This window comes from Ornithodoros turicata, unplaced genomic scaffold (assembly GCF_037126465.1).
Source record: "Ornithodoros turicata isolate Travis unplaced genomic scaffold, ASM3712646v1 Chromosome62, whole genome shotgun sequence".
In the NCBI taxonomy this organism is placed as follows: domain Eukaryota; kingdom Metazoa; phylum Arthropoda; class Arachnida; order Ixodida; family Argasidae; genus Ornithodoros; species Ornithodoros turicata.
Window position 1 is genome coordinate 671094 of NW_026999386.1, and position 27467 is coordinate 698560.

General features: G+C 47.4%; 1 protein-coding gene across 1 annotated transcript in view; it reads left to right on the forward strand.

Moving 5' to 3' along the window:
* The window catches only part of LOC135374465 (uncharacterized), a 233232-nt gene that overhangs the window by 191418 nt on the left and 14347 nt on the right, over positions 1-27467 (forward strand). The window contains exon 8 of the mRNA XM_064607421.1: positions 19882-20085. Within this exon, the coding sequence (XP_064463491.1) occupies positions 19882-20085 (204 nt within the window). The remainder of the gene's footprint in view (positions 1-19881; positions 20086-27467) is intronic.

Below are 27467 nucleotides of genomic sequence, written 5' to 3' on the forward strand. Positions count from 1 at the left end.
GCACCTTGCTATGGTAAATGGGTGGTGATCGATTGCATGCAGTCCGTGCTACAAGATCTCACGCTCCCGCTGGTGGTCAGGGCAGTCCATAAGTAGGTGGTGCAGGTCAGCGCGCACATTACATGATGTACAAAGGTCCAATGGCGCATGGCCAAGACGCTGCCTCATAACTGGTGTAAATGCAACATTCAGCCGCATGCGGTGAAGAAGGGAAGCGTAGTGTCGCGGAAGGCGATGAGGAAGCGACAGTGAGAGAGACGGCTCCACTACGTGGAGCAGAGAGTAAGGTGTAATGTCATGCAACCACTGTGATCTTGTTTTGTCTGCAGAGATAGCACGGACGAGAAGAAGTTCTAAAAATTGCTGTGTAGTTCTGTGTGTGTGGTAGTGTGTGGTTCGACATTTCATTTTCGTTTCGAATGTTTCTGCAGAGTGCACCATTAAAGTTGTGCAATGAGCTCTCACAGACGTAATTTCGTTGATGCCAGGGAGCCACCAGGCCAACGAAACGCCAGCTAAGTATACATGGCAATTTTAATCGAAATTTATTATCACCTGTACCGTTTGTGAATAGTGTATGCAAACCCAGTGACCAATGTAGCTGTGACCTACCTCCTCTCCGCCTGTTTTAAAGGGACTCTGACCAGAAACTGTGGGAGCTCTTTCGTACTTGTAGTCGATAAAGCACCCAACAAGGACTCTCCATGCGAAAATTCACGCATTAAAACCCCACGGTTTCTCTAAACTCGAATTTTAAACATTCGACTTCATCCGAGTGCAGCACGCCTAGCGTCAAACCGAGAAAACATACGTTTATATAGAATATCCACCCCGGCCCACCATCAAGATGACGTCAACACGGGGGCCACTCGCAACACCCACAATTGGCTCAAACGCGTCACGTGGTCACACAAAAGCTGTCAATTTCCTTCATGAAATGGCATTTCTACGTTAATATGTTTTTGTTACAGAGCCTCAAAAAGAAAAATATACCCTGCATTTATCACCTGCAACAGTTTCTACGATTTTCTTTTCAATCTGTACACGGCGTTCGATACATGCTTCCGTATTCGGTCAGCTGTAATGGATGCCGTATGCCGAGCTTGCGAACTGCGAACTTGTGTGACTCCCGGTTCATCCTTTTTGTTCGGGTCATTCGGGTTGTTCGGGTTGGTCTTGGAGTTGGTCACCATATTCTGAACGTTTCACCTATCGTTGCGGTGTACTGTTCTTGATCTGCTGCGAAGCGACGAACCGCAACGGCAGTCACTCGCCTCCGCGAACTTCTGTCTGCTGCATCTCAAAGGAGCATGGGGACCTGATGATACCTTCAGCTAAAGAAACCAAATGTGCTCTCGTGTGGTCCTGACGGAAAAGTAGTACCAACAAGGTTAGCACATTTATTTTTCAGTTCCAAGTCTAGGTACTGAAAACCATGCAGGTGCAGTCGATCATTCTCGTAGCTGTTGTGTAACGCGTATGCTTTCTTACATATCCCACAGAACTCTCCACTTTTTCAACCAAGTTATCTTTATGAGATCCTTCTGATGGCTTCTTACTAGGCTATGCCGCTCCGAAGCATTGAGATGACGAAGCGTCGTGGTAGCTGCACCTCTGCCTTCGAAAGATGAATCAGTCATTCCACACTGTGCTTACTGGCTTTGTATAGAGTCTGGCAAATCCGACAGACTTGGACTGCCTTTTTCAAGAAAGTTTGAGTATACATTGGTTTCACATATCCACCACATATTGAGCGTGTGTATGATTGTACTTTATATGCTACAGCGTATCAGCATACATTATTATTCAACACGTAGTGTGGCAAACTCGACATCAGTCACACAAAGCCAACAGTTGCCTTTTCTTCAATTGCTTATTTTTATCATATCATGTTTTTGTCTATATCTCAATTTACCAACCAACAAAGTATATTATTTTAGTATAATCGTCTGATATTTAACAAGTCACAGTTTTATCATGGTTTTGGCGCACTATAGCCCGAGTTGCTTATGCGTCATTAAATTGAATCATCATCATCTTCAACTGCCATTATTGAATTGAAGTGCCAGGTGGATATAATGATATGGCGAGATATATTTTTTGCTGTCATTCTGGAATTGCTCATTTCATAGTCACCGTGAAGTTTGTTTTCGTTTTCGGAAACATTAAGAGGACTAAAACCAAACACTTTTCGTTCAGAGCATCCCTTATGCACCTGCATTTCAATTCCAATCTGTATTACAAGAATGACAGACCACTCAACAGAGATGAACATCTGAAAGTGAAAGAGCTTGAATGAAGATACGTTAATCTGTGTCAAAGGTTCTTAGTATGTGTGCGAGTCGAGGACATAGGTCTCAAGCTTATTCCTGTCTTCAGAAGAGGTGGCAACTATGCTCCTTCTATCTATTAACCAGCTCCACTTTTTAGGGTTCCCTGTAAACTAATGGAGGACATCATGCACTACCATGTCGATTTCTTTTTTTAAATTCCAGCATGGCTTTAGAAAAGGGTATTCGGGCAAAACTAACGTAGTGGAATTCGTTCACAGCATTTCAAACTGTCTTGATTTCTGGGTCCACGTAGATGTAGTATTCTTTTTATTTTATAAGGGCTTTTGACACTGTGCTCTATGCTCGCGTGTTGGCCAAAGTAACCTAATTAAAATTTGATCCTGCTACCTGGATATGCAGTTTCTAACCGTAACCGTGGCGACAACTCGTGAGGAGAACCTATCATATCGGCACCATGCAGCATTTGTTATGTTACAATCGCTTCACATTTTAATCTAGTCAAAAGCAAAGACTTTTGGTGATCGCTCTTGTATGATTACGTGCCCCTCCGTTATGTAACACCACCTGGGCTCTTCAACCTATGATAGATAAATAAATATATTGCCAAGTAAATTGTCTACAAGGCTCGTTATTCCATTTCGCCACACTACCACAAGCAATTCTTAGAGTCGTGGCCCAGGGTATGAAGCGTGCCACTAATCATCATTCAAACAAAGTTCATAATGTAAAATCCTTTACTCAGAACACTGGCTTAACACAACAATTAAGAATAAAGAGAGTAAACATTTCATTGCCTATCCAGGTGGCATCATCCCTCCAACAGAGAACAATCAAAAACAACATCAAAGGAGTCAAATCGGTGGTCCGCATTCCTTTCATCCAACGTATTTCATACGCTATTTGGAGGGCACTGTGCCCATCAGGCATTTTGACTGTGCATATCAAGTTGAGTGCATAGAATGTGATGCAACCTACATTGGCGAGATAGACAAAAGACGTGGGACAAGACTAAAAGAGCCAGTTGCCAGGGCTACTAATGCTTAGCTTAACTAAACAGGACCGAATCAGTCTACCACTGCTGTCCTAAGGGACATATATTTTGATGGTGCAGTAACCTTTGCTCATGACTAGCGATGGGGCCCTAGAAAGTTCTTAGAATCCTGCTTTATCAGGCGTGATGCTTCAGCCTGTAACAGATACCGTGGCCCCCTATCGGATGTGTAAGATTCCCTCTTAGATAGGCTGATGTGCTCATCTTTGGCCTCTGTTGTACTGATGATGCCACCCGGATAGGCGACAAAACGTTTACGCTCTGTTTTTATTCGTTGTGTTGAGCGGTGTTTGCAGTAAAGGACGCTACATTATGAGGTTGTCACCCGGCTTTTAGAATATATTTTCAAATAAAGTTGTTGTTTTACAAAGCTCAATACATTGCAGAAATCATTATTGCTGCCTATTGTTTTGGGGGTGCCGTCCTTGCAGTCACATGAAGCACTGAAGGGCCAACTTAAAAAGTAAAGGCAATCTGATTTATGTTCTTGCCGACATGGCACAGCGTATGTACGAGGTAGCTCCATTTCAGAAGCCTGAGAACACTCAAAGCAATTAGTGTGCTAGCATCAGATATAGTGTACAGCATTACATATTTGCTTTTGCTAGGGCAACTAAGAATGGTGGATAGAAAGGCAGTTACAACCTGTTTCCACAAAACACACTCAGATTCATTAGCAATTTCCTCCAAGAGAGCCAAGGCTTTTTCTAGATTACTAGAACATGGGTACCTGGTTATAAATAACAAGAATTCATCTACCAGAAGTCAGTGTTTCACACACTCTGCTTTCCATCAACACTATTAAAAGCTGTACAAAATTCCTGGAGAGTCTTTACTGGACACTGTTGCTGTCCCTCTCACCAGGTGCTCTCTATGAACCCGATTCACAGTTCTGGATGCACTGCATGAGCTAACTTCAGCATGCTTTCCCAACACGAATGGTAACTGCTATGAGGAGTGTTGTAGTTACTGAAAGCAACATGAAATGCTGTACATTGAAAGGTAATGTTGATATCCTTCTTAAGACCGTAGAGAGATGTTCCTTGCTCCCTTTCTTCCAAATCTTACTATCAGACGCAAGCCCACTTGCCACCAAGCCAATGAGTTGTGCCTCACAGTCAGTGCAATCAAGGGAATCTATCACTGAGGCTCAGAAAAGCTGTTTTCCATCGGGATCTGATCCAGCACTGAGCCGTGAGTAGCCCCGTGAAAGTACCAGGGTTTCTTCGAATTTTAGATGTGCCAGCGTTTGTTTTCCTCCCCTCCTTCTTTTTATGTAGTAGCTGATTACTTTAGCCTTGTACTGCTTTGGAGATTGAAGATGTGGAGATGATGTAAGAGGTGGAACTAGGCTTTATGCAAAATGAGGCAAAGTGTGACTACGTACAAATCTTATGAGAATGTTTATGTATCATTCACACAAAGAGAGGATACGTGTTACATCTTTTTCCGGTTTTGATATTTATTTATTTATGAACATATCTCAAAGGCCATTGCAGGCATTACATGAGGGGGGACATCAACATGGGTCATTTAACAAATACGGAAGTTACAAGGAACATACATATTTGGAAGAGAAGACTATTTTTCGTTCGTTCATCAGTCTTGCTCAAGAAATTGTTCATTGTAGCAATGGTACACAATGTCATGAAAGGAGTGCTCATCTATCGTTCCGCAAGACTCATTAAAAAGCACTAGTGTTGTGTTTCAACACAACATGTTGAACTCATGAACCATGCATCATCCTGAGAGCTATAGATCATCCTAAATACAGATGCTGAATTATTTTAAATGTGATAGACGAGCTGTGCGAAGAGGTACCCCCAGTTAGGATCTTGGGTACTTGAAGCCTGTGGCATTTACTGTGGGAAAGGCTTGCCAGACCATCTTCACTGCACAGGCTGGGATGACCATGATCTTGTTTTTCCCAAGCTTGTGCCATACTCACCTTGCTAACTGGCGATACGCAGTGTATCTGCATGTACACAGATGTACATAAAATATAGTTTAGGCAAATAGGTAACCGGTTACAGTACAGTGTGTGTGCAATGTCATTCCTACATGTACCTGAGAGCGACTGCAGTTTACCTGCCCACACCTTGTACATTACTACACATGCTGTGTTCTTTTAGAACCCAACATTGTTTTACTTTTCACTGAATCGACAATCAAGAACACTCAGTATCGCTAAAAACCTACGCTAAAACCTTATGCACAGGGCAATAGATAAAAACGTGACTCAGGACACAGCACACTGACAATTACAAAATTGCCTACATTGGTTTTCTCCAGTTCAGAGTCGTGTACTGTATAGCCTTTTTATGTGCTGCGCCTTGTACTGGAGTTTTTAACGACTTTATTGCAGGACCAAACCAGTTTTGGGCGCCCCAATTTTAACATCGTTCGACAAGGACACATGTGACTTACTTGTGAATATAGTCGCTCATAGGTTCGCGCTGCCCACGGAGTTCAATATGCGACCTTCAGGACAGTCATATTGAAGAATAGAAGTTGGAAACCTTTGTGGGTTGTAATGCACTCATACTGTAGTCATTCGGCAGTGTTTTCCAGTGATGGCCAGTAGTTAACTAGATGTAGTTAAACTACTAGTTAAACTACCTGATTGTAGTTAAAAAGTAGTTATCAACTACTTGCAGAAATGTAGTGGCAACTACTAGTTAAACTACTATTTTAAGTAGTTAACTACAGTAGTTAGGTTACTGAAGGCGCCAACTATTTCCGATTGTGCCGCAAGCCTTACGGCACGATTGTGCTTCCGACTTTTACCTTGAGCTACTTGTTTGATGAGAACGGAGGTGCAGAGCAATTGTGCCGTGCATGTGTACTAAATCTTCACTTTTAATGCTTGTCTAGTGAAGCCTCATTTGCTGTCAAATAATTCTGCAACTTAGTTTATCGCGTAGGCACAGAAAGAATCCCACCGCAAGCTTTGTATTTGACGATCGTAGCAATGGCTTGAGCCAAAGTTTAGTATTGCTTGTGATTCATATTTGGGTGTCCAAGAACACTACAAGGGATTGGTGTTGGTGGACAACGTTAAGTAGTTACAGGTGTAGTTAAACTACATTGCAGTAGTTAAAAAAGTAGTTTGAACTACTCCGCTGAAAAGTAGTTGAACTACTAGTTAAACTACTCAATCACAAAGTAGTTAGTAGTTATAGTTAAACTACTGTAGTAGTAGTTAGTGGCCATCACTGGTGTTTTCGAGCTCCTTGCAGCACAAGCATTCGATCTCCTTCGGCATTATGACACATCAGCCACACCGGCACCATGAACAGCAAGTGCGCATTAGATATCAGAACACGAAATTTCTGAGAACGTTTACATGTTCGATCACAGTGTGCGTTAAAAAGCTCATCGCTTACCTGAAGACAGGCGACTCATGCTGTTTGCTTCATCTGTGACTGATGTTCGTAGAGCTCTAACTTCGTCTCGCATTCGCGGCATCGGCGACGTTTCGAAAGCCAACCGAGCTGTTCAGCACGCAGAATTTTCCTCTCGATCGCAGAAAGGTCAGAAAGAAGTTCCGGGCTCGAAGTCTCCGCATTTCTTCCTTCGACGTCCATATTGAAGATCGCTTTCCGGACGGATGCCGGCGCTCTCACAAACTCACTAACAACAGAACTTCCGGTCCGGGCGCCCAATGAAACGCGGCCCTCGTGATTTCGTCACGCACACGGAAATTGGCGGATGTCCACTGCAAAGAGGCTAGATTTCGGCCCCCATTGCGCGAGTTGAGGGGGAAAAGCGAAGCCAGTTTTCAGCTCCCCGTTTGGCAAACTTTGCCTCCGCGCACAGCCAAAATATTTCGCGTGTGGCTTGGAGGCATATTATACCTTCGTAATAGATGCAAACGAAATATTTGTCGAACTTCTGGTCAGAGTCCCTTTAACTCTACATACAACCCCCCCCCCCCCGTAACTATAATAATGTCATAACCGTTCAACCAGAACATGACAATTACATGCCTGAGATTACATGATATTACATTCCATGAGATTATATGCCTGCGCAAATAGAATTTCCCAAAAGTCGGCAATTTTGGCATGGTTCCAAGCCAGCACACATTACGACAATGCGCCGGGACATCTTCAGCACTAGTCGAGTGATGTGCATTCACAGGCCCTTGACCCTTTGACAGCGCTACTTTGTCAAAAAATTTGTCCAGGAAGTTCATGGTCCAGAAACCATGTCAACAATCAGCAACTTTAGCTATTTCTAAGGCCAAGAGGAGAAGGAACAGACGTAACGCAGTCAAATCGCGTAATCAAAGCAAGCGAGGATACGCACCCTTCACTACTCAACATTTTGCACAGCACTGGTAGGGGACATACGACGCTGGCTCCACCTGCTTGGTGCAAGGAGCGGGTCCCAACTTGGCTACAGCACTATAACACTGCTTACCTTGCTGGGTCCTGTTCTTCAGCACACCCAGTGGGCCGTCACCACTGCGCTCCTCCGCGTTCTCCACACTTCGAACCTTGTCAACGCCTTGTGACTGTGTGAACGTGTGTGATTTTTCAGTTTTCGTTTTGTGTGTTTTTGTTCTTCTTGTCTTTTCCTCCTCTTCTTTTCCTTTCCTTTTCTTCTTCTTCCTTTTCTTTATTATTATTATTTTTTTTTTGAATAGCAAGCCGAGCTCTGTCTGGCTGACCTTTCCTTTCTTTTTTCTTAGTAAACATATCCCCCGAGCCCTTGATAACGTGGCTTTCGAAGTGCTGTATCTACCACACCTAATCAACAGATAAGATTCTGAGTCATGCACGCTGTCATTAGTTCCGGTAGGTACGGGAGCTCCACGATGAGGGTATCAACGGTCTACTAACATTCTGTAGTGAGTTTTAGTGCATCGTACGTGTTCACCTTTGCGTATGTGTGGGATACCGATGGTGGTTCTGCGCACGCGCAAAACATAAAGAGCGCTTCGCGCATTGCGCAGAACCACCACGCTATCCTTTTTGTACGCAAAGGCGGTGTAGCGCCACCGCCATCTAACGATGGTCACGCTCCTCGAAGACTTCTCCTTCTCTCTCGAGCTTTCGGTTCTTTTCGGGCAGTGCCGAAGTGGCACCGCACATTAAGCACAGCTTTTCCCGTGGACTCGTTTTACTCCGGCTTCACCAGATGCTGAAGCTGGAGTAAAACGAGTCCACATTAGACTCCGGCAGAAAGGGGAAAACTGTGTTTAATGCGCGGTGGCGCTACAGGCTCCCCCCTCTGGAAGCAGAGAGAGCGAGCACACACGCTGCTGAGACGTGCTGTTCTGTCTAAAGATGAAGGAAGGTAGGCGGTTTCGAGTCCCAGTGGACCCTGCGAGTCGTTGACGAGTTTGTCCGCAAACGGAGGAAGTACCTAGCCGTTTCACGTTCATGTAGAACCTCAACCATTGACTTTGGTCATTGGACTTGCCATTTCTGGATGCGCCATCTGCATATGCTGCAGACGTAGAAAACTTCTCGTCTACCAGAGCGTAAAAATTGCCTCGAAGAACTTGAGGGGGAACCTGATTTCTTGGTTCCAGAAGGTCCGGAAGACGTACGAAGATGAGTGGCACCGGCAGAGACCAGGGCGCTTCCGGCGCTGTTACATCCTCAGCTACGAAGCCAGTGAGACTCTGGCGTGTCCTCTGCGCTACTTGATAGAAGTCGCTTTCAGGGCGGTATCGAACTTTCCTGGGGTAGTGGGGAATGTTTGTCCGCAAACGGAGGAAGTGCCTAGCCGTTTCACGTTCATGTAGAACCTCAGCCGGGAGTTCACCAGCGTCAGCCACGACGTGCCGTGTTTCACCTATTCTTGGAAATCCAAGGCAGCGACGATGGCTTCGAGCAAATCGGGCCCGAAGAGTATTTTATGGTGTTGTGGAAATCCTGTGCAGGATTGGAAGGCTGTAAAGCGCAGTCGACCTCACCAAAGCTCGCTGAAAAGCTCGCGTGAAAACTCGTGATTCGTTATACGATCTGCGTGACGAGTCAACTTTGCTCACATTATTTTTTATCCGGTATCAATAGTGACTTTTACTGCATCGTGCGTTATCGCTGTGGAAGCCGGAGTAAAACGAGTCCACACTAGACTCCGACAGAAAGGGGAAAACTGTGTTTAATGCGCCGTGCCACTTCGGCACTGCCCGAAAGGAACCGAAAGCTCGAGAGAAAAGAAGTCGTCTTCGAGGAGCGTGACCAACATTAGATGGCGGTGGCGCTACAGGCTCCCCCCTCTGGAAGCACGGAGAGCGAGCACACATGCTGCTCAGACGTGCTGTTCCGTCTAAAGGCGAAGGAAGGCAGGCGGTTTTGAGTCCCAGTGGACCCTGCGAGACGAAGCCGGGGTGACGGGGGAGACGGGGGCCGAAAGCGCTGAGGAAGACGGAATGTCCATGTACGCGGGCTTAATGCCATCCGTTGAAACCGCATCGGAGCGCCTGTTGATGAGGAGGGTGAAGGACTTCGGACGGCGACTTTGGACGAGGTAGGGGCCGTTGTATGGGTTCTGTAGGGGCTGACGATGGCCGTCGTGGCGTACGAAAACATGTGACGTCGTTGCCAGGTCGGGGTGCACAAAGATGCGACGATTGGATGAGGGTCGGTAAGGCGGCGCCCGCAGGGTGGCACAAAATGAGGAGAGCCGGGTGGCAAAATCTTGCACGAACCGCTGCGTGGCACGTATACCGGGGAGGGCGAGGCAGTGGAACGCGTCGAAGACCTGGCGTCGAAAGTCCTGAGGAACATATGGTCTGGGCGTTCCCGTTGAAGTGTCACAGACCCCTCCACCATGACTACCGACCGGGGACGGCAATTTGAATCGTCCATCTTTGCTGCCCTCACTGCGCTTCGTGGCACCCACCGCACTCGCACCACCGCCTACCACCCTTCATCTAACGGCCTGGTGGAGCGGTTGCAAAAACCACGTTCGGCGAGAAACTCGTGACCCTGAATCTCGGGCTACGACGTGTTTGCCGCTGGGTCTTCATCCTCGCCAAGGTCCCCCACGCCACCCTGGGAGCTGACTTCTTGGCTCATTTCGGCCTACTTGTTGACATGAGCCGCCGCCGTTTGATAGGCACCACCACTAACCTGTCTGTTCAGGGCGCCGTTACTTCAACGCATATCGTCGGACCAACCCTCCGGCTGCCGCCCCCTCAAACCCCGTATGAGGCCGTTCTTGAAGACTTTCCGGCGCTTACTCAACCCCCTAGCTGGAAGTTGCCACCGTCATGGCCACCGGGCCGCCTGTTCATGTTCGCCCTCGCCGCTTCGCCCCGGAGAAGCTGAAAGTGACCAGAGCAGAGTTCGAGCACATGCTCGACCTCGACATCGTCCAACCATTCTCCAGTAACTGGTCTTCAGCTTTCTACATGGTACCCAAGAAGACCGGGGATTGGCGGCCATGTGGAGACTACAGAGCCCTGAACCGTGTCACGGTGACAGATCGGTACCCCATTCCTCACGTGCAAGATTTCACCGCTCATCTTCACGGCGCCAGACTTTTCTCGAAGGTCGACCTGGTACGTGCGTACCATCAGATCCTGGTCGCGCCCGAGGATGTCGGCAAAACTGCAATCACCACGCCGTTTGGATTGTTTGAGTTTCTGCGGATGCCGTTTGACCTGCGAAACGCGGCACAAACCTTCCAACGGTTCATCGACTCAGTCATCAGAGGTCTCCCGTTTGTGTTTGCATACATCGACGATCTACTCATCGCAAGTTCTACGCCGCAGGAGCATGTCGAACATCTCCGTGCACTTTTCACCCGGCTCAGCGACATTGACATTGTAATCAATGCCGCTAAGTTCGAATTCGGCGTAGAGCGGCTCGAATTCCTTGGCCACGTTATCACGAGCACCGGTATCATCCAGCCAAGGTTCAAGCCATACGAGACTTTCCCCAGCCGCCTTCGGCACGCACGCTGCGGAAATTTCTCGGCCTTGCCAACTTTTATCGCCTGTTCATACCCGGCTGCGCATCAACTCTTCAGCCTTTAGAAGCATTACTCGCCTCAGCCAAGAGTCGTTCTGCCACCCTCGACTGGCCGCAGTCCACCATCGACGCATTTGACAAGATTAAGCTCGCCTTGGCGAACGCCACTCTTCTCGCGCATCCGGTACCCGACGCGCCCACTGTCCTCATGGTAGAGGCGTCCGCCTCGGCCGTCGGCGCTGTCCTGCAGCAGCAAGTTTCCAACTAATGGCAGCCCCTATCTTTCTTTTCGCGCAAGCTCAAGGACAGGGAGGTGCGCTATAGCATGTTTTCACGTGAACTCCTCGCCGTCTTCCTAGCCGTGAAACACTTTCGCCATTTTCTCGAGGGTCGGCTTTTCACCTCGGCTCGTTGACACCGATCACAAGCCTCTAACCTACGCCTTCGTTTCATCCAGCACCAACTACAGCCCTCGAGAAATCCGCCAACTCTCATTCATTTCTCAATTCTCCACTGATATCAGACACATCAGCGGCACGGACAATACTGTTGCGGATACCCTCAGCCGTATCAACGCCTTGTCACGGGACCCGCGTCTTGTCCCCGACAATCGTTTCTCCCTCGAAAGGTTGCCCAGTCATCAGGCTTCAGACGAAGAATTGGCCCGCTCCGCGCGGATCCCAATTCGGCGCTCCGTTTTGAGGACCTGCTGCTCCCAGGAGCCACGTCGACTATCGTTTGTGACACCTCTCTTGGCAACCCTCGGCCTTTCGTACCGGTCGCTCTCCGCCAGCAAGTTTTCAACACCCTCCACGCGTTGTCTCATCCTGGCATACGGGAAATGCAGAAGTTGATCGCATCGCGATACGTCTGGCCTCGCATGCACGCCCAGATCAAGCAGTGGCCACGTTCCTGCTTGCACTGCCAACGGGCCAAAATACACCGCCACACTTCTGCACCTGTCGCAAGTTTCCTTCCGCCAGATCAGCGTTTTGACAAGGTGCACCTCGACATCGTGGGCCCTCTGCCACCTTCGCAAGGGCACCGCTACCTGCTTACTGTCATTGACAGGTTCACGAGATGGCCCGAGGCCGCCCCTATTCCTGACATCACCGCCAGCGCTGTCGCCGCTGCCATCGTATCGACGTGGGTGTCCCGTTTCGGGGTCCCCTCCACCGTGACTACCGACCGGGGACGGCAATTTGAATCGTCTCTCTTTGCCGCCCTCACTGCGCTCCTTGATACCCACCGCACTCGCACCACCGCCTACCAACCCGCACCTAACGGCCTGGTGGAGCGGTTTCATCGTCACCTTAAAGCCTCCTTGCGAGCCCACTCCAACCGCTCAGCCTGGACTGAAGCCTTACAAGTCATCCTTCTCGGCCTACGGTCGGTTTTCAAGCCTGACTTGGGATGCACTGCCGCGCAGCTGGTGTACGGCACGACCCTTCGCCTTCCTGGCGAGTTCTTCGCGCCTGTGTCCGCCAACACCGTTCCCGACCCCGCAGACTACGTTTCTCGGCTGCGAGCCGTTTTCGCCGACCTGCGTCCGACGCCCCCGCGTCGCACCGCTGGCGCGAAGGTCTACGTTTATCGGGACCTGCTCACGTGTACGCACGTTTTTGTGCGTATCGACACTGTACGCAAGCCCCTTCAACCGCCCTACAACGGACCCTACCCCGTCATCAGCAGTGCACCGAAGCACTTCACGCTGCGCATCAACGGGAAGGACGACCAAGTTTCTATTGACCGGCTCAAGCCGGCTTACACGGAAGCCTTCCCGCAGCTAGACTACACAATTACTCAACTCCAAGCGCCTGCAAGTCCCTGCCCTACAGCCTCCGCCCGCCAGCTCCCGCCGCGCCGCCAGGTGTCCTGGGCGCCGGTACTGTGCACGCCCATTCATGGACTTCGCCCATTCACTAGGAGGGGGGCAGCTGTAGCGGTTCCAGCACCATCGCCATACAGCGCCATCGCTATCCTCTCGTGCCGAGCCGTTGCCGGCACGACCTCCGCTGGAATAAAATCACTTCTTGAATATCACGGAACATGAAGGTTGTCTCGCCTGTTTCCTTCACATGTTAGAAGGTAGCTGTTGCCCGAAGAAGGTGGAAGGGGACCGACGAGGTCGATGTGGATGTGCCGGAAACGGGCTTCGGGTACGGGGAAAGCAGCGGAGGGCGACGACGTGTGACGATGCACTTTGGCTCGTTGGTATGGCAGACATGTGCGGGTCCAGTGACGTACGTCCTTCTGCATGCTGTGCCACAGGAAACGGGTGAAGATAAGAGGCTGCGTGGCACGTATACCGGGGTTGGCGAGGCAGTGGAACGCGTCGAAGACCTGGCGTCGAAAGTCCTGAGGGACATATGGTCTGGGCGTTCCCGTTGAAGTGTCACACAGAAGGGGTTGAGCGCGAGGGGTTTATGACCACATGAGTCTCCCGGTTCGGTGCGCCAACCACTATCATCACTGACCGCGGTCGCCAATTTACTTCCCGCCTTTTCGCCGCGATATGCAGATTCCTGGGAGCCCGGCACCGTCTGACCACTGCATATCATCCCTGTTCTAACGGGCTCGTGGAGAGGCTCCGTAGACAGCTCAAGGCAGCCCTGAGGACCTCTGAGTTTCCGGACCGTTGGTCCGAGCACTTGCCCTTGGTTCTGCTCGGTATCCGCAGCGCCATCAAAGACTATGGTGTTTCCGCAGCAGATTTGCTGTACGGCGGTTCCCTTCGTCTTCCCAGTGAATTCTTCGCTCTCGGCGAAAGCCAGCCCCTGCCCGACCCACAAGAGTTTGCCACCCGGCTCTCCTCATTTTGTGCCACCCTGCGTGCGCCGTCTTACCGCCTCTCATCCAATCGTCGCATCTTTGTACACCCCGACCTGGCAACGACGTCACATGTTTTCGTACGCCGCGACAGACATCGTCAGCCCCTACATAACCCATACGACGGCCCGTACCTCGTCCAAAGTCGCCGTCCGAAGTCCTTCACCCTCCTCATCAACGGACGCTCCGATGTGGTTTCAACGGATCGCATTAAGCCCGCGTACATGGACATTCCGTCTCCCTCAGCGCTTTCGTCCCCCGTCTCTTCGGTCCCCTCCCCCGTCACCCCGGTTTCGTCAACGACTCGCAGGGTCCACTGGGACTCGAAACCGCCTACCTTCCTTCACCTTTAGACGGAACAGCACGTCTGAGCAGCATGTGTGCTCGCTCTCCGTGCTTCCAGAGGGGGGGGGGGGGGCCTGTAGCGCCACCGCCATCTAATGTTGGTCACGCCCCTCGAAGACGACTTCTTCTCTCTCGAGCTTTCGGTTCTTTTCGGGCAGTGCCGAAGTGGCACCGTGCATTAAACACAGTTTTCCCCTTTCTGTCGGAGTCTAGTGTGGACTCGTTTTACTCCGGCTTCCACAGCGATAACGCACTATGCAGTAAAAGTCACTATTGATACCGCATAAAAAATAATGTGAGCAAAGTTGACTCGTCACGCAGATCGTATAAGGAGTCACGAGTTTTCACGCGAGCTTTTCAGCGAGCTTTGGTGAGATCGACTGCGCTTTACAGCCTTCCAATCCTGCACAGGATTTCCACAACACCATAAAATACTCTTCGGACCCGATTTGCTCGAAGCCTTCGTCGCTGCCTTGGATTTCCAAGAATAGGTGAAACACGGCACGTCGTGGCTGAAGCTGGTGAACTCCCGGCTGAGGTTCTACATGAACGTGAAACGGCTAGGCACTTCCTCCGTTTGCGGACAAACATTCCCCACTACCCCAGGAAAGTTCGATACCGCCCTGAAAGCGACTTCTATCAAGTAGCGCAGAGGACACGCCAGAGTCTCACTGGCTTCGTAGCTGAGGATGTAACAGCGCCGGAAGCGCCCTGGTCTCTGCCGGTGCCACTCATCTTCGTACGTCTTCCGGACCTTCTGGAACCAAGAAATCAGGTTCCCCCTCAAGTTCTTCGAGGCAATTTTTACGCTCTGGTAGACGAGAAGTTTTCTACGTCTGCAGCATATGCAGATGGCGCATCCAGAAATGGCAAGTCCGCCTCGTCATTCGTCATACCATCCGAGGGCGTAGTGCAAGGACGACGCCTTTCGCATCAATGCCATTAACTCTATGCCATTCTTTTCTTTTTGTAGCACATTGTTGATTTTACCCCGCGGAAATGGGCAGTGTTCACTGAGTCGAAACCTGCACTGCAAGCTATTGAACATTCTTCCATACGAGGCTCATCCGCACCCATAGTGACGGATGTTTTAATGGCTTACCACTTTGTGTACAAAGCAGGGCACAGGCTGGTTCTCCAATGGGTTCCAGCCCATTGTGTTGTGTCGTGGGGAATGAACAGGCCGACAGCGCCGCAGAAGCAGCTCTCTGTTCTCAGAGACGGACAAGTATTGCGCTGCTGACAGGAGATAGTCGTTCCATTCTTTGACGCCTCGTGGTACCCCTGGCTTCCCGCCAATGGACAACTGACAGTCTCCCCCATCTATGCTGAGAAGAGCTGCTTCAACGCTCGCTTCCCGCATGCCACGAAACGCCTCTCGTCAGGATGCTGCATTAATTCATCGAATGCGACTCGATGTGGCTTTTACAGCTGAGTGGCGTTACCGCTTGAGGCAAACTAACTCTCGCAGATGCAGTCACTGCAGTGCTCTAGAAAACTTAGAGTACATTCTACTGCATTGCCCACACTACCAACGTTCCGGAAGCGCACTCGCCGGGTCTCTTAATCAGCTGAACTCTCACCCCCTCTCTCTTTAAAAATTGCTTTGCCCCTGGCTAAATCGAGCCCACCAACGCTCTGCACTCAAAGCTCTCTTCACCTTTCTGGACACAATCGGACTTCGATCCTTATTGTGAAGGGACTCATTATTTCATTTCCCATATCACCACCAGCAATGGGGTAGAGTATCGCCCCTGGCGATGAAATTCCCCATTCGCCATCTTAAAATAAATATGTTGCTTGTTGTCCGGTTAACTGAGTATACGGATAAACAAGACATCTCAAATTTGTTGGTGTATCATATAACTCCGACAAGTTGGTTTATCTCATGAGAAGTCATTAAAGAGGCACTTTTTCAATCTCGGCTCAGGGTATTAGGAACATTACGTGCTTCCAGGAATCCCCCCCTTCCGCCAAAAAAAAAAGAAAAAAAGAGAAAGAAAAAGAACCACATAGTTTCGGGCTCTCCAATACTAGACGACGTTACCATGATCTCTGGAGTCTGTGTCCGAGCAATATCCGTTCTCTGTATATCGCTCTCGGCGTCGGAAGATTGCGAGCTGCTTCGATGAGGAGACGGAAAGCAACATTGGAAACAGGGCCGGCAATAGGGGGAGGGGGACGAGTAAGGCGACCGCTTTAGGCCCCGCGCTTGCATAGGCCCCGCGCACGAAGCCCTCAACCAGGGATTACTTTTTTTTAAATAATAAGCATGCACTTAATCGTGTGAAACAGGCCCCGCGATGTGCCTTTGCTTCAGGCCCCGCACACCCCTAGCACCGGCCCTGCTTGCAGAAGCAAGGCGGGTGCAAGTTATGATGTCACACTTGTCAAAATTTGCAACTCATCTTGTGACACTTCCCGGTCACGTGAAGAAGAAAGCAATGCGAGGCAGGTAAATTAGGTTGGATTCTCAAGGTTCGCTAAATAAATAAGCGATGGTCATGGTGGTGTGATAAAGAAAAAAAATTGGGATGTGAAATGTCTTCACAGCTTTACGTTTCGCCGTCCTTGTAAAAGTACGAAACGACGGTTTCCTAGCTGAACGAGCTAAATCTCACCCCATAATGAAGGACGCCAGAAACATTCTAAATGATTCTCCTCCGATTACTGTGGGTCGACTCTTGACAAGTCACGAAGGCGCCTAATATACCTAGCACAACCAGAGACTATATGCCTTGTTTAGTTATAGCAGTACCCCAGTATGTTCGCAAAACGAACCTAGGATGCTAAACATTTCAAGTATGGCCAACAAGTGGTATTCGTGTGCACCTTAAACAGCCTTCCAAATGTTTATTCTACATGTGGTTTCTCCTGCGCTTTGGCTTTCGAGAGGTAACCGTCACTTTATAGTAGGGCTGGTGCGAATAGAAAAAATACGACATTGACGACATTTCAATAAGCTGGACTGTGTATTATTTTGCCCTCTTGGCTGTGCGAATAGTAAAAATGTCGAACACGAAGCCAGTACTTGAAATATCGAATCGAATAATGTCTTGAAGCAACCCTGTTTGCTATAATGTGCACAAACAGCACATAAAACCACATTTTGATAATCGCAAGAATATGTAGGAAAGCATCAACTATATAAAAGGACGAGGAAAATGTTCCCACTCCCGTGAGACAATTCACACTGTTGCAGGTCCAAATGTAAAGTTCCTCAAATGAAGACGGTGTATTTGATGCACTGTGACTGTCCAAGACTCAGGTTTTTCACATTATTGAGTGACTCCAAGTCATTAGCCACGTACCACATGCTCAGCAGCAACATCTTGAGCTCAATGGTGGATATAAGAAGGTAGCAGGTTAGACAAAAAAAAACTGTGGTTTTCTCACGACGTTCGCACATCACCCGGGATGCTGTCGTGGCAGGCGGTAGAGACGCGGCCCGACATCTCTCGAAAATGACGTCCTTGTTGGCTAATTGTAACCGGGCACCGCTGCTCTTATTAGAGACTTGAACCTCCACCTTCAGCGATGCTAAAGGGACGCACACCGAGTACTGTCATTCCAGCTATCTTTCGAGTCAAAGCTGCTGCTCTCTCACATGACAGAGCGCGGGTGCTTTCGCTTTATGACAAATGTGATTGCTGGGACACTTCCCGTCGTGTTCACAACTACTGCCTTTGAGAAACTCGCTCGAGATACTAGGGTGCAGTTCCAAATGACTGTGCAACGGATATGCGGTACTTTGCTGGTGTTTAGAAAATTTGATGGCAAGCATCACACTCCGCCGTCGCTGGCGATTTGCGCGTTATGTCTCCCTTCCGTGCGCCTTATCTAACTGGCAGTCTGCATGTTCACACGCTGCGCAACGCACCTGCAGCCTTTGGTGTGCATGTCATTTGGCTATCCCGACAATGATTCCTTGTTCAGCTGCAGCATTTGAATATGCCAACCAGGCGATGAGGCGCCAGCAGAACACGAACTCACTCACATGAACGGCGAAGCGAAACCAAATGTGCACTAAACGTCTGGTATAGTGCCGGTAGCGATTCCACACACGAATGCAACCAGCGCGCACCGCAGTTCGTAGTTAGGCTCCCGTGCGTGAACCAGGCGAAATTGACAGCCGGATAGATGATCCAAAGAGCGCATTGGTGCACTGCTCCGCGAAAGAAATATGTAAACCGAAACCGATTAATTACTCGAAAAAATCACCAAGTCATCGTCAAGTATCGACGCGGTTGGTCTCTTTGAATACTTTTCGATGAAGGCCCAGATACGTAAAACAGAGGATTCGTAAGCGTGCCAAGTAACATTCAAAAGTTGGGATGTTTATTTAACTAGTAAGCGTATGCAAATGAGTCGCTCACTACTCAGTTCATGGCCGATGTCCCAAGGATCTTTACCAAAAAGAAAGTTATTCGATGGCGCCACCTATTTTGAATTATTCAGCCGGGGGACCTTCGTGAAACACCCGGTATATGTCAGAATTGGCACCTGTTGATCCAATTTTGCTTTGCAGTATGACAGAATTCGCTCTTTGTACGTGTTAGCTCGCTAACTTGTACGTTTGTACGTGGTAACGACACTCATCACGAAAATGTTTCCAGTGCCTCCGACCGTGCTTCGTAGGCTCATCATGAATGGCTACAATAAATATAAAATATGCGATACTTTTAATGCTCGCATTGAAGACCATGGTCACCATAATATTTCTGAATATATCATGTACAAAAAGGAGCAGTCGTGTATCATGTCTTGCAAACAGAGGTGATATTGTCGCAGAACGTGCTATTTTAAAACATCTGTTTGAACAGTACCTGTTTTCAGCCGACGCCGTGCACTTTAGTTGCTCAATCAGCGCAAAGGTATAATTGCAGATGATTTACACGGAAGCACGCAGACCGTCCACGGCGACCAAAAACTGTAGAGAATGTAAAACTCCAATTGGCATGTACCAGTGTCAGTTCGGAGGCAGGGACTTTCCCAGCACCCCTCCACCCCCAGTAAACCCCCAAAAATCTTGCAATGCCCCCCCCCCAAAAAAAACCCTGCCAAACAGGCCGAAAGAACTCCAAAATGGGCCAAGAATGCCCCCATAAAAAGAGCGGGCGTCACACCCCCTCCCCCCCCCCTTACACACACCACACGGAATTTCAACTCCCCATCCGAGTTGAAAATCTGATGCCTGCGCATGAAAGACAAACTGTTTCACGAAAACGATTGAAAGTGCACGTCTACCTGCGAATGGTTGAGAACATATGAAACCGTATTTAACTGTAGAATGTTCGGCAGGTAAATTAAAAAATGCCGAGGGCAAGAACTACTTACAAATGTGCCTCACCCCTGCAGTCGCCGCAGAAGCAACACTTCCTGGTACATGAGGCAACATGTATGTGATCGCTAGTTTCTTTCCATGCAGGGACCCTGGGAACATGAGTTACGTATTGTTGGCGACAAGATCGAGGTTCTGGAGGATAGCATGGAAATGGTACGAGGAGACCTGCGCAATCTGCAGGACAACGTCTCAGAGTCGTGCGCGGAGTCACTCAACGCCAAAAGGGGGGTTGACCAAATTGCTGAGAGACTACTACGTTGCGAAAAATCTCTCGAGTATATTCTGCAGGTACGTATTCTAACTTCGAGGTGGTCTTTCAATAGGAAATGCGCCCACACAGTCAGCAGCTTCAATCTCTTACCACGGTCCATTGACCGTGACCTTGACGAACCATGGCCTAACGTTCCGAATACCCGGGCTGTTACGAGGAGTGATTGGCAAAGTACGCGATGCAAGGCACTCGGATGCATTCATAGTGCGGAGGAATATGCTACCATGCAGTGTACGTAACTCGTTACAAGTAACTGGTTACCCAGTAACCAGTCACCTTTTTCGGTAACCAAGTAACGATCTAGTTACTTTTCTAAAAATTGTAACGAATAACGTATTCAGTTACAAAAATCGGTAACTCGTTACTCATGTTACTCGTTTCTTTCCTTCGTTTACGCTCGGCTTCAACATGGACGATATGGTCAATTACTATGGGTGATTTCACGCCGGATCAGCTGGGTGGTCCGGTCGACCTCTCCAATTTTTTTCTTTGAAACATATATTAAAGCCTTGTCCCTAGGAGGCATATTGGCACAGAAAGTAGTTGAAAATAATTGGTGGTTATTTTATCATTCAGATGTGGGCATTTCGACCATTGCGCTTCCTAAGCAGTTTGACGCCACGTATCTTCATAACTATTTGACATATTCAGCTGAAATTTTTTCCACATATTGTCTGGGGTGAGTAGCATCGCATCCTAAGTTCTGGAGATTCGAAGGTTTGCCTTTGAAGAGATAAAAGTCGCAAAGTTGCCTCATTTGTAAAATATGGTACGTTTTGGGAACCTCACAACTCGTCCCCCAGTAGACATACCCGAAAGTAATCTACATCATTGTGTTCGTCTCGAAATGCCATTTCTTGGCATAGCGAGTACGTCGTATTGTGAATTAGGGCAACGCCCCCAGCAGTCTTTTTGTGAGGGGTGTCTACGGAAAATGCGTAATTTCGACAGCGCGCATCTCATATATTCCCACGCGTGACATCGTTCATTTTACTCACAAACGTTCTTCATGACGATTCAAAACAGCATATCAAAAAACTTTTGCTTCAGAGATGGTCGAAGTTACTTCGTAACTCAACGTGGTTCGCAACGTAAATAAAAATAAACGCACAATATCGCGCTTAAGTCGTGTAACTTCCTAACAGTGGTGCCAAAATAAGCGAATAAAAGCAGCTGTTGACATTGAATTCACAGAACAAACAAAGAAGGAAAATCAGCGTCGTTACTAATCAGGCGCATCCAATACATGCATCAAACAAAGGTATCTGTATTTCGATGCAGCCATGCCTTTCCACAGCAATTTTTCAGTCTTGCCACAGAGGCTCTCTCGAGCAAACGCACCAAAAATAACCAATGCCCATTCCGAGTACCAACTATTCTTCAATGCGAATGCCGTGGAAATTGTCGGACCAAATAAAGCGCGTGTCATTATTGATTTTGACATGGTTATGGCTCTGTAATAGCGTGGTATCGTAAAAGTAACTCGTTACTGTCGAGTAACGGGAACGCGTTCTTTTTTCTTGGTAACGAGTAACGGTATTTAGTTCCTTTTTTTTTCGGTAACGTGTACAAGTCGGCTACCATGTCGCGTAAGAAGCACCGTATGATTAACACTCACAAAATACGTTTATGTTTGGGTTTTATGTTGACGGGAATATGTCGACAAGCACGGAATATAAATGAAGTGACATGACGTCAAAATGACGTTTCCTGTGACGTGTGATCAGGGCAAGGTGGAGATTTTGCCATAAGAGACCTCTTGGTGGTAGTTACAAGAATGACAGGTGTGAAACACCCCTGCGCAGTAGTAACTATCGGGGATTCCTGGAAAGAGGTTCCTACTCCAGTTGTAGGATGGAAAAACTGAAACTTTAACAGAAAACTTCGCTGTTGTAAAGAAGAGTCGTCTCGCTATGGGCTCCGTGCACTTCACCAGGGGCCACCTCGAAAATCAGTGCCGTGTATGCCAAAGGGAGTCTGGCCATTAAGGGCAATCTCCATGGCGCGAATGTTTTGCAACGAAGTTCGCGCGGCAGACTGTCACGCGCGTTCCGCCGCCACTTGTGCGCCGGCACCAGCTACATGGAACGAAAAACCAGCGGACGGCGTCGGGAAGTCATGATGTGACGTCACTGTTGCCAGAGTACAAGGTGCAAGCTTAGTGAAATCAATTGCTCAAAAAAATGCATTTAATGTCACAAATTTTGCAACTAAATCCAAAAACTGTCTGAAAAGATGCGCCCAGAAATGTACCGAAAGGCATATTCACTACTGCGAAAGGAAAACATGTTTCTTGCAGAGAATGCCTCACGTTCTAGCGACGCAGTTGGCGAAACAGCGAGCAGACGACAGCATCCAGTTGCAAGAAGAGGACGATGACGAGGATTCACGAGAGCAGACGACCACGTGCAAACGATCTGGCGTAGATTCGTAGCGGAAGAGCGCTTTGATTGGTTCATCTGCAGTTGACGCTTCCGGAATCGCAGACGCTGGGCGAAAATATCTGGGCAGATCGGCGGCGGACGCTTACATTTTTGACGCCTCGCGCAGGCCGTCCGACGCTGAACGAAGTTCGCAGCTTTTTCTCTGTACATTCGCTCCATGGAGGTTGCCTTTTAGGAGGAGCGTTTTTCATTGGCTGCTGTTTTCTATGCGAGCCGCCATGACACCAAACTTTTCTCGAAAATGGCGGCGTAGCTTGGAACGGCGAAGCGAGAATTTCATGACCAATTTTTTTTCCCGCAAATTACGTCAATTTTATTCCGCAAGTGTACATTCTGTTGCAAATATCTTGCAACTCACCTTTAAATTACGCTCCAGTGTTGATGTTTACCTGAAAATAACATGTTTCGTCGTCCTTGTTAGGCCTAGTAACGACAGCAACCAGAGGCAAATAGCAAGAAAAACGCTACGGATTGACAAAAATTTGCATTTTATGACATACTTTTATTCATGTACACACCTTTGCCCAATCTTGATTCAATCATGTTATGTTTTATAGTTAAAATACGTATAATACCGGCAATCTGTTCCAACTAGCGGTTCTACCGGCCAATCAGTTCTGCTAGCATACACTTCTGCTTCTGCTACTTTTGCCTTTCTGCTATTCTGCGTCTTCCCGACATGCCTCTCTCCATCCAGATGGCGCCCCAAAAGTGGACGCAAAATCCATTATATTGCTTGGTCGTCAGAGAATATACTATTCAATCCAATCCAATCCAGTTTACCCAAAATGTCGGCACCCAGTGAATAGAGGTAATTTATAGCTTGGATAGCCTGGGATTAATAGCGAACTGAATTCTGCCTCATGATTGGCCAGAGAGCTCAAAAAGTGGGTGGAGCTCCAGGTATAGGCAGGTCCCGTTAATGGCCAGACTCCCTTTGGCATACACGGCTCTGTCGAAAACTGCCTTCGTGCGCCACCCATTGGCGTTATTCGTGGTGTTCTTCGCGAGGAGAACCTATCATACCTCCACTTTGCGGTGTATAGCGGAAACGGTCAACAGTATGGATCGGCGCGGGCAATTCGCATTACATGCTTTATGTTCCATGCGTTCCCTCTGCTTTGGGGTCTTTGGTAGCAGCGTGACAACAGGAAATGTGAGATGTAAATTTTGTGAGAGGTAAGACGCTATGTCAGTGCACATACGAATTGGTATTTTGTCGTGAGCAGGAATAACCCGTCCTTTTGACGGCACAAAATTGTGACATTGAAGCATTTGTTGGCTAATACTGTACGTGCGAGCAGTTTTAATTACAAAGTTCCGATACATGTACGTAACTTCAAGCAATACAGCTAATATTCCAATATGGCACAATTAATCAGATTCTTATGAAGTGATCGGTGGAGTTGGCGGAGGGCCTTCGTTTACCGTCGGATATTTTTCAACCTGGGCCGACTTCTCTTACGATATTTTTTCCGGCGCGCGGTGGGTGGTGCGCGGGTGAGGGGCTGTCCGGGAGCTTACCAGCTGTCCGGAGGGCTGGGCGTGCCTTTATCGTTGTGTATTTTTCACCCTGGGCCGACTTCTCTGGTGATTTTTCCGACTGGGCCGACTTCGTTCGCAATTTTTTAGGTGGTGCGTGAGTGGTTTACATGTAAGTAGGGGCAGGCACACTGACAACACCTGGGCCGAATTCATTCACATTTTTAACCCTGGGCCGACTTGTCTGGCGATTTTTCCGATTGGACCGACTTCGTTCGCAATTTTTTTAGGTGGTGCGTGAGTGGTTTACATGTAAGTAGGGGCATGCACACTGACAACACCTGGGCCGAATTCATTCACATTTTTCACCCTGGACGGACTTCGTTCGCAATTTTTTCAGGTGGTGCGTGAGTGGCTGTCCGAGTGCCTACCAGCGAGCCGGAGGGCTGCGCGTGCCCTATCGTTTTGTATTTTTTCACCTGGGCCGACTTCTTTGGCGATTTTTCCGCCTGAGCCGACTTCTTTCGCAATTTTATCAGGCGGCGCGTGACTGGTTTACATGCAAGTAGAGACATGCACAGTGTCATCCCAGCCAGGCGATGATACTATCACACCTGGACCGACTTCTTTGGTAATTTTTCCGCCTGGGCCGACTTCTTTCATATTTTTTTCTTTTCGCTACAACAGCGGCAAGTAGGGGCATGCACACTGACAACACCTGGGCCGACTTCATTCGTAATTTTTTCCGCTACCACAGCTGTGCGGTGGGCGGTTCACATGCAAGTATACTTATGCAAACGTTAGCCATATACAAAAGTACAAGATGAAATATATTTATTGAAGCCAAATAGTGACAGGAATTATGTTGTAACTCTGCGTGAAGGAGGAAAAACTCAACCAACAAAGACAACAGAAGAAACGCAATACACGTAATAAAGAATATGGGAAGCTAGGTTGAATATTCCAACACGACACAATTAATCAATTTCTTATGACGTGAATAGCACACACGCAAGGAAATAACGAGAAACACGATCAACAGCTAATAGAGAGTCAAACCAATGCATCATCCAAACAAGAGATACATACAGGAAAATAATTGAAAAACAATCTATCCAAACGAGAAACATCACTATTTTAGTACAGCGACTAGCACAGAGCTAACGCTGAATAGTAGATAAACACTTTGAACGGCGCATCATCCACAAGTAAACAATAGATACATGCAAGGAAATAATGAGAAACACGATCAACAGCTAATAGAGAGCACCATCGAACACGTAAACAAGAGGTACACAAAGGAAAAATAACTTGAAAACAATCTATCAAAACGATAAACATGCACGGAATTAACACTGAATAGCAGAGAAACACTCTAAACGGCACATCTGCCAACGTGTAAACAACAGACACACGCAGGAAAATAATATCGAAACAAACTATCAAACAAGAAACATTACAAATTTAATTAATTGAAATGGAAGTAATCTATCTTTTGAACCATCATAAAATCATCCTTGCGACCTAATCTAGTCGAACAATATACAATTTTCGTCCTACTCAGGCACTATAAACATTACCTTGACAGAGGTATCCAACACACACAGTACAGCCAAGCTTTACACAGTACAGCCAATCTTTGCTACTTGAGCATGGTGGGGGTCACTCTCTCTCCCTCTATACAGCCCAAAGCGAAGCAACCGAACGTCCTTTGTCAATCTATTGGGTGGGGCACTCTCTCTCTCTCTCTCTCTTTCTTTCACATTCTTTCCTCCAAAGGGAAATATTCTTAGGGCTGGTCAAGTTTGCACAGAGGCGAAATTTTTTATTGATGAACTATCGCAAATGGATGTTAGCATTATTCGATTCTCAAGAACACCATAAGAATTCTATCAAAAACAAACAGTAGCAAGCAAAAAATTTAGGAATAGACGTCAATACAATCAATGCAATCAATGCAAACTGGTTTTAGACAAACATTATCTAAGCAAGCGAGAAATATCTTCTGCGGAAACAATACTAAATCAAAACGAGAAACGTTGCATTTAATGTACATCAGATCAGACACAACTATCATGCATACATCATTCTCAACTCATAAAATATCAACAACAACAGCAACAATGAATGAAGAAGTGATGATGACATGGGATGTTTCCCCGTGGTAGCCACAGGACCCTACCCCACTTCACAGTGGTTAATATGAGAGGATGAATTATGGTGAGATTGAAGCGACGACAGGTCGGAGTTCTGTTTACAGCTCTTCGAGGAGTCCAGTGGCTTGCATGACAGCAAAAAGGGAGCGAAGAGCCCGGCACTGATGCGCAGGGGAGCTCCATGGGCCATTCAGCCTGTCCACAAAATATCAATCGAGTGAACATCTGAAGCAAACAGAGAAAGTCAAGTTTATTCAGTGATTGAAACAATACTAATTCGAAACGAGAAACAAGTTTAATTACATCATTTTTATGATAACTTTGCAACATTAATTTCTACACGCAGAAGCCACAAACAAACAACTCATCTGAAATGCAAATTATTGTAAAAGCTTTCCATAGCGGAAATCAACGCACACAGCTCAAAAATACATTCCCATCTAGTAAAATATTTTTTTATTAATATCAATCGAGTGATCATCTGAAACAAAGTCAAAGCAGTAATTAATTTAGGCAAACATTTTCCTAACCACGCAGCGCAAATACATCACAGAAACACGTATTTTTCATTCAGGACCCACTAGTGGATTCGAAGTGAGAGAGGGAAGCCGCTAGCCATAAAGTTCCCATACACTTTCATTAAGGTTATGCCCGCAGGGAGTAGGGGAATTCTACAATGGTCTTGGTACACAATGTATAGTTGAAAACTATGAACTCGCTCATGCAAGTCAAGTTAGGAAAGGGAGGTTTCTCGCGCGATCTTGTACGTAGAATGATTGAAAGCACACGTTTTTCTTACTCATCACATCTTCTTGTAAATTGATTTTCATAATTCTCACAGCCGGTGGATATTAATAACTTTCTAAACCTGAATAAAATGAGCACCGATGTGATTTAATTAAGTGTAGAAGCACACTAGAAAACAGAACAACGAAGAGATGGATGGATTTAGTACTCGTTATCATAGGTCATGGGAGGAGATGATAAAAAGCTGCTTCGAAAAAGAAGAGCAACGAAATGATTCTATTATCACAGCATTTGAATACGTCTTAGATATGGTGGTATTTGGAGATATGGTACAAATTACGGAATTGAAGGTGCAAGAACATGTATGCCGAATCTACAATAGTTATAAAAATATTTGCACGTCAACAACGGAAGGGCCGCTGGGATTGATGGTGGCGTTTTTGAGGTTTGCTAATGAAGAATTGAAATACACTAGACCAGATGTAATTGTAATCATTTCAATGGGCATTGGATTAATCAAGAAAACAATCAGATCAAATTACCATATACAAGCAGTATATATCGCGCGAT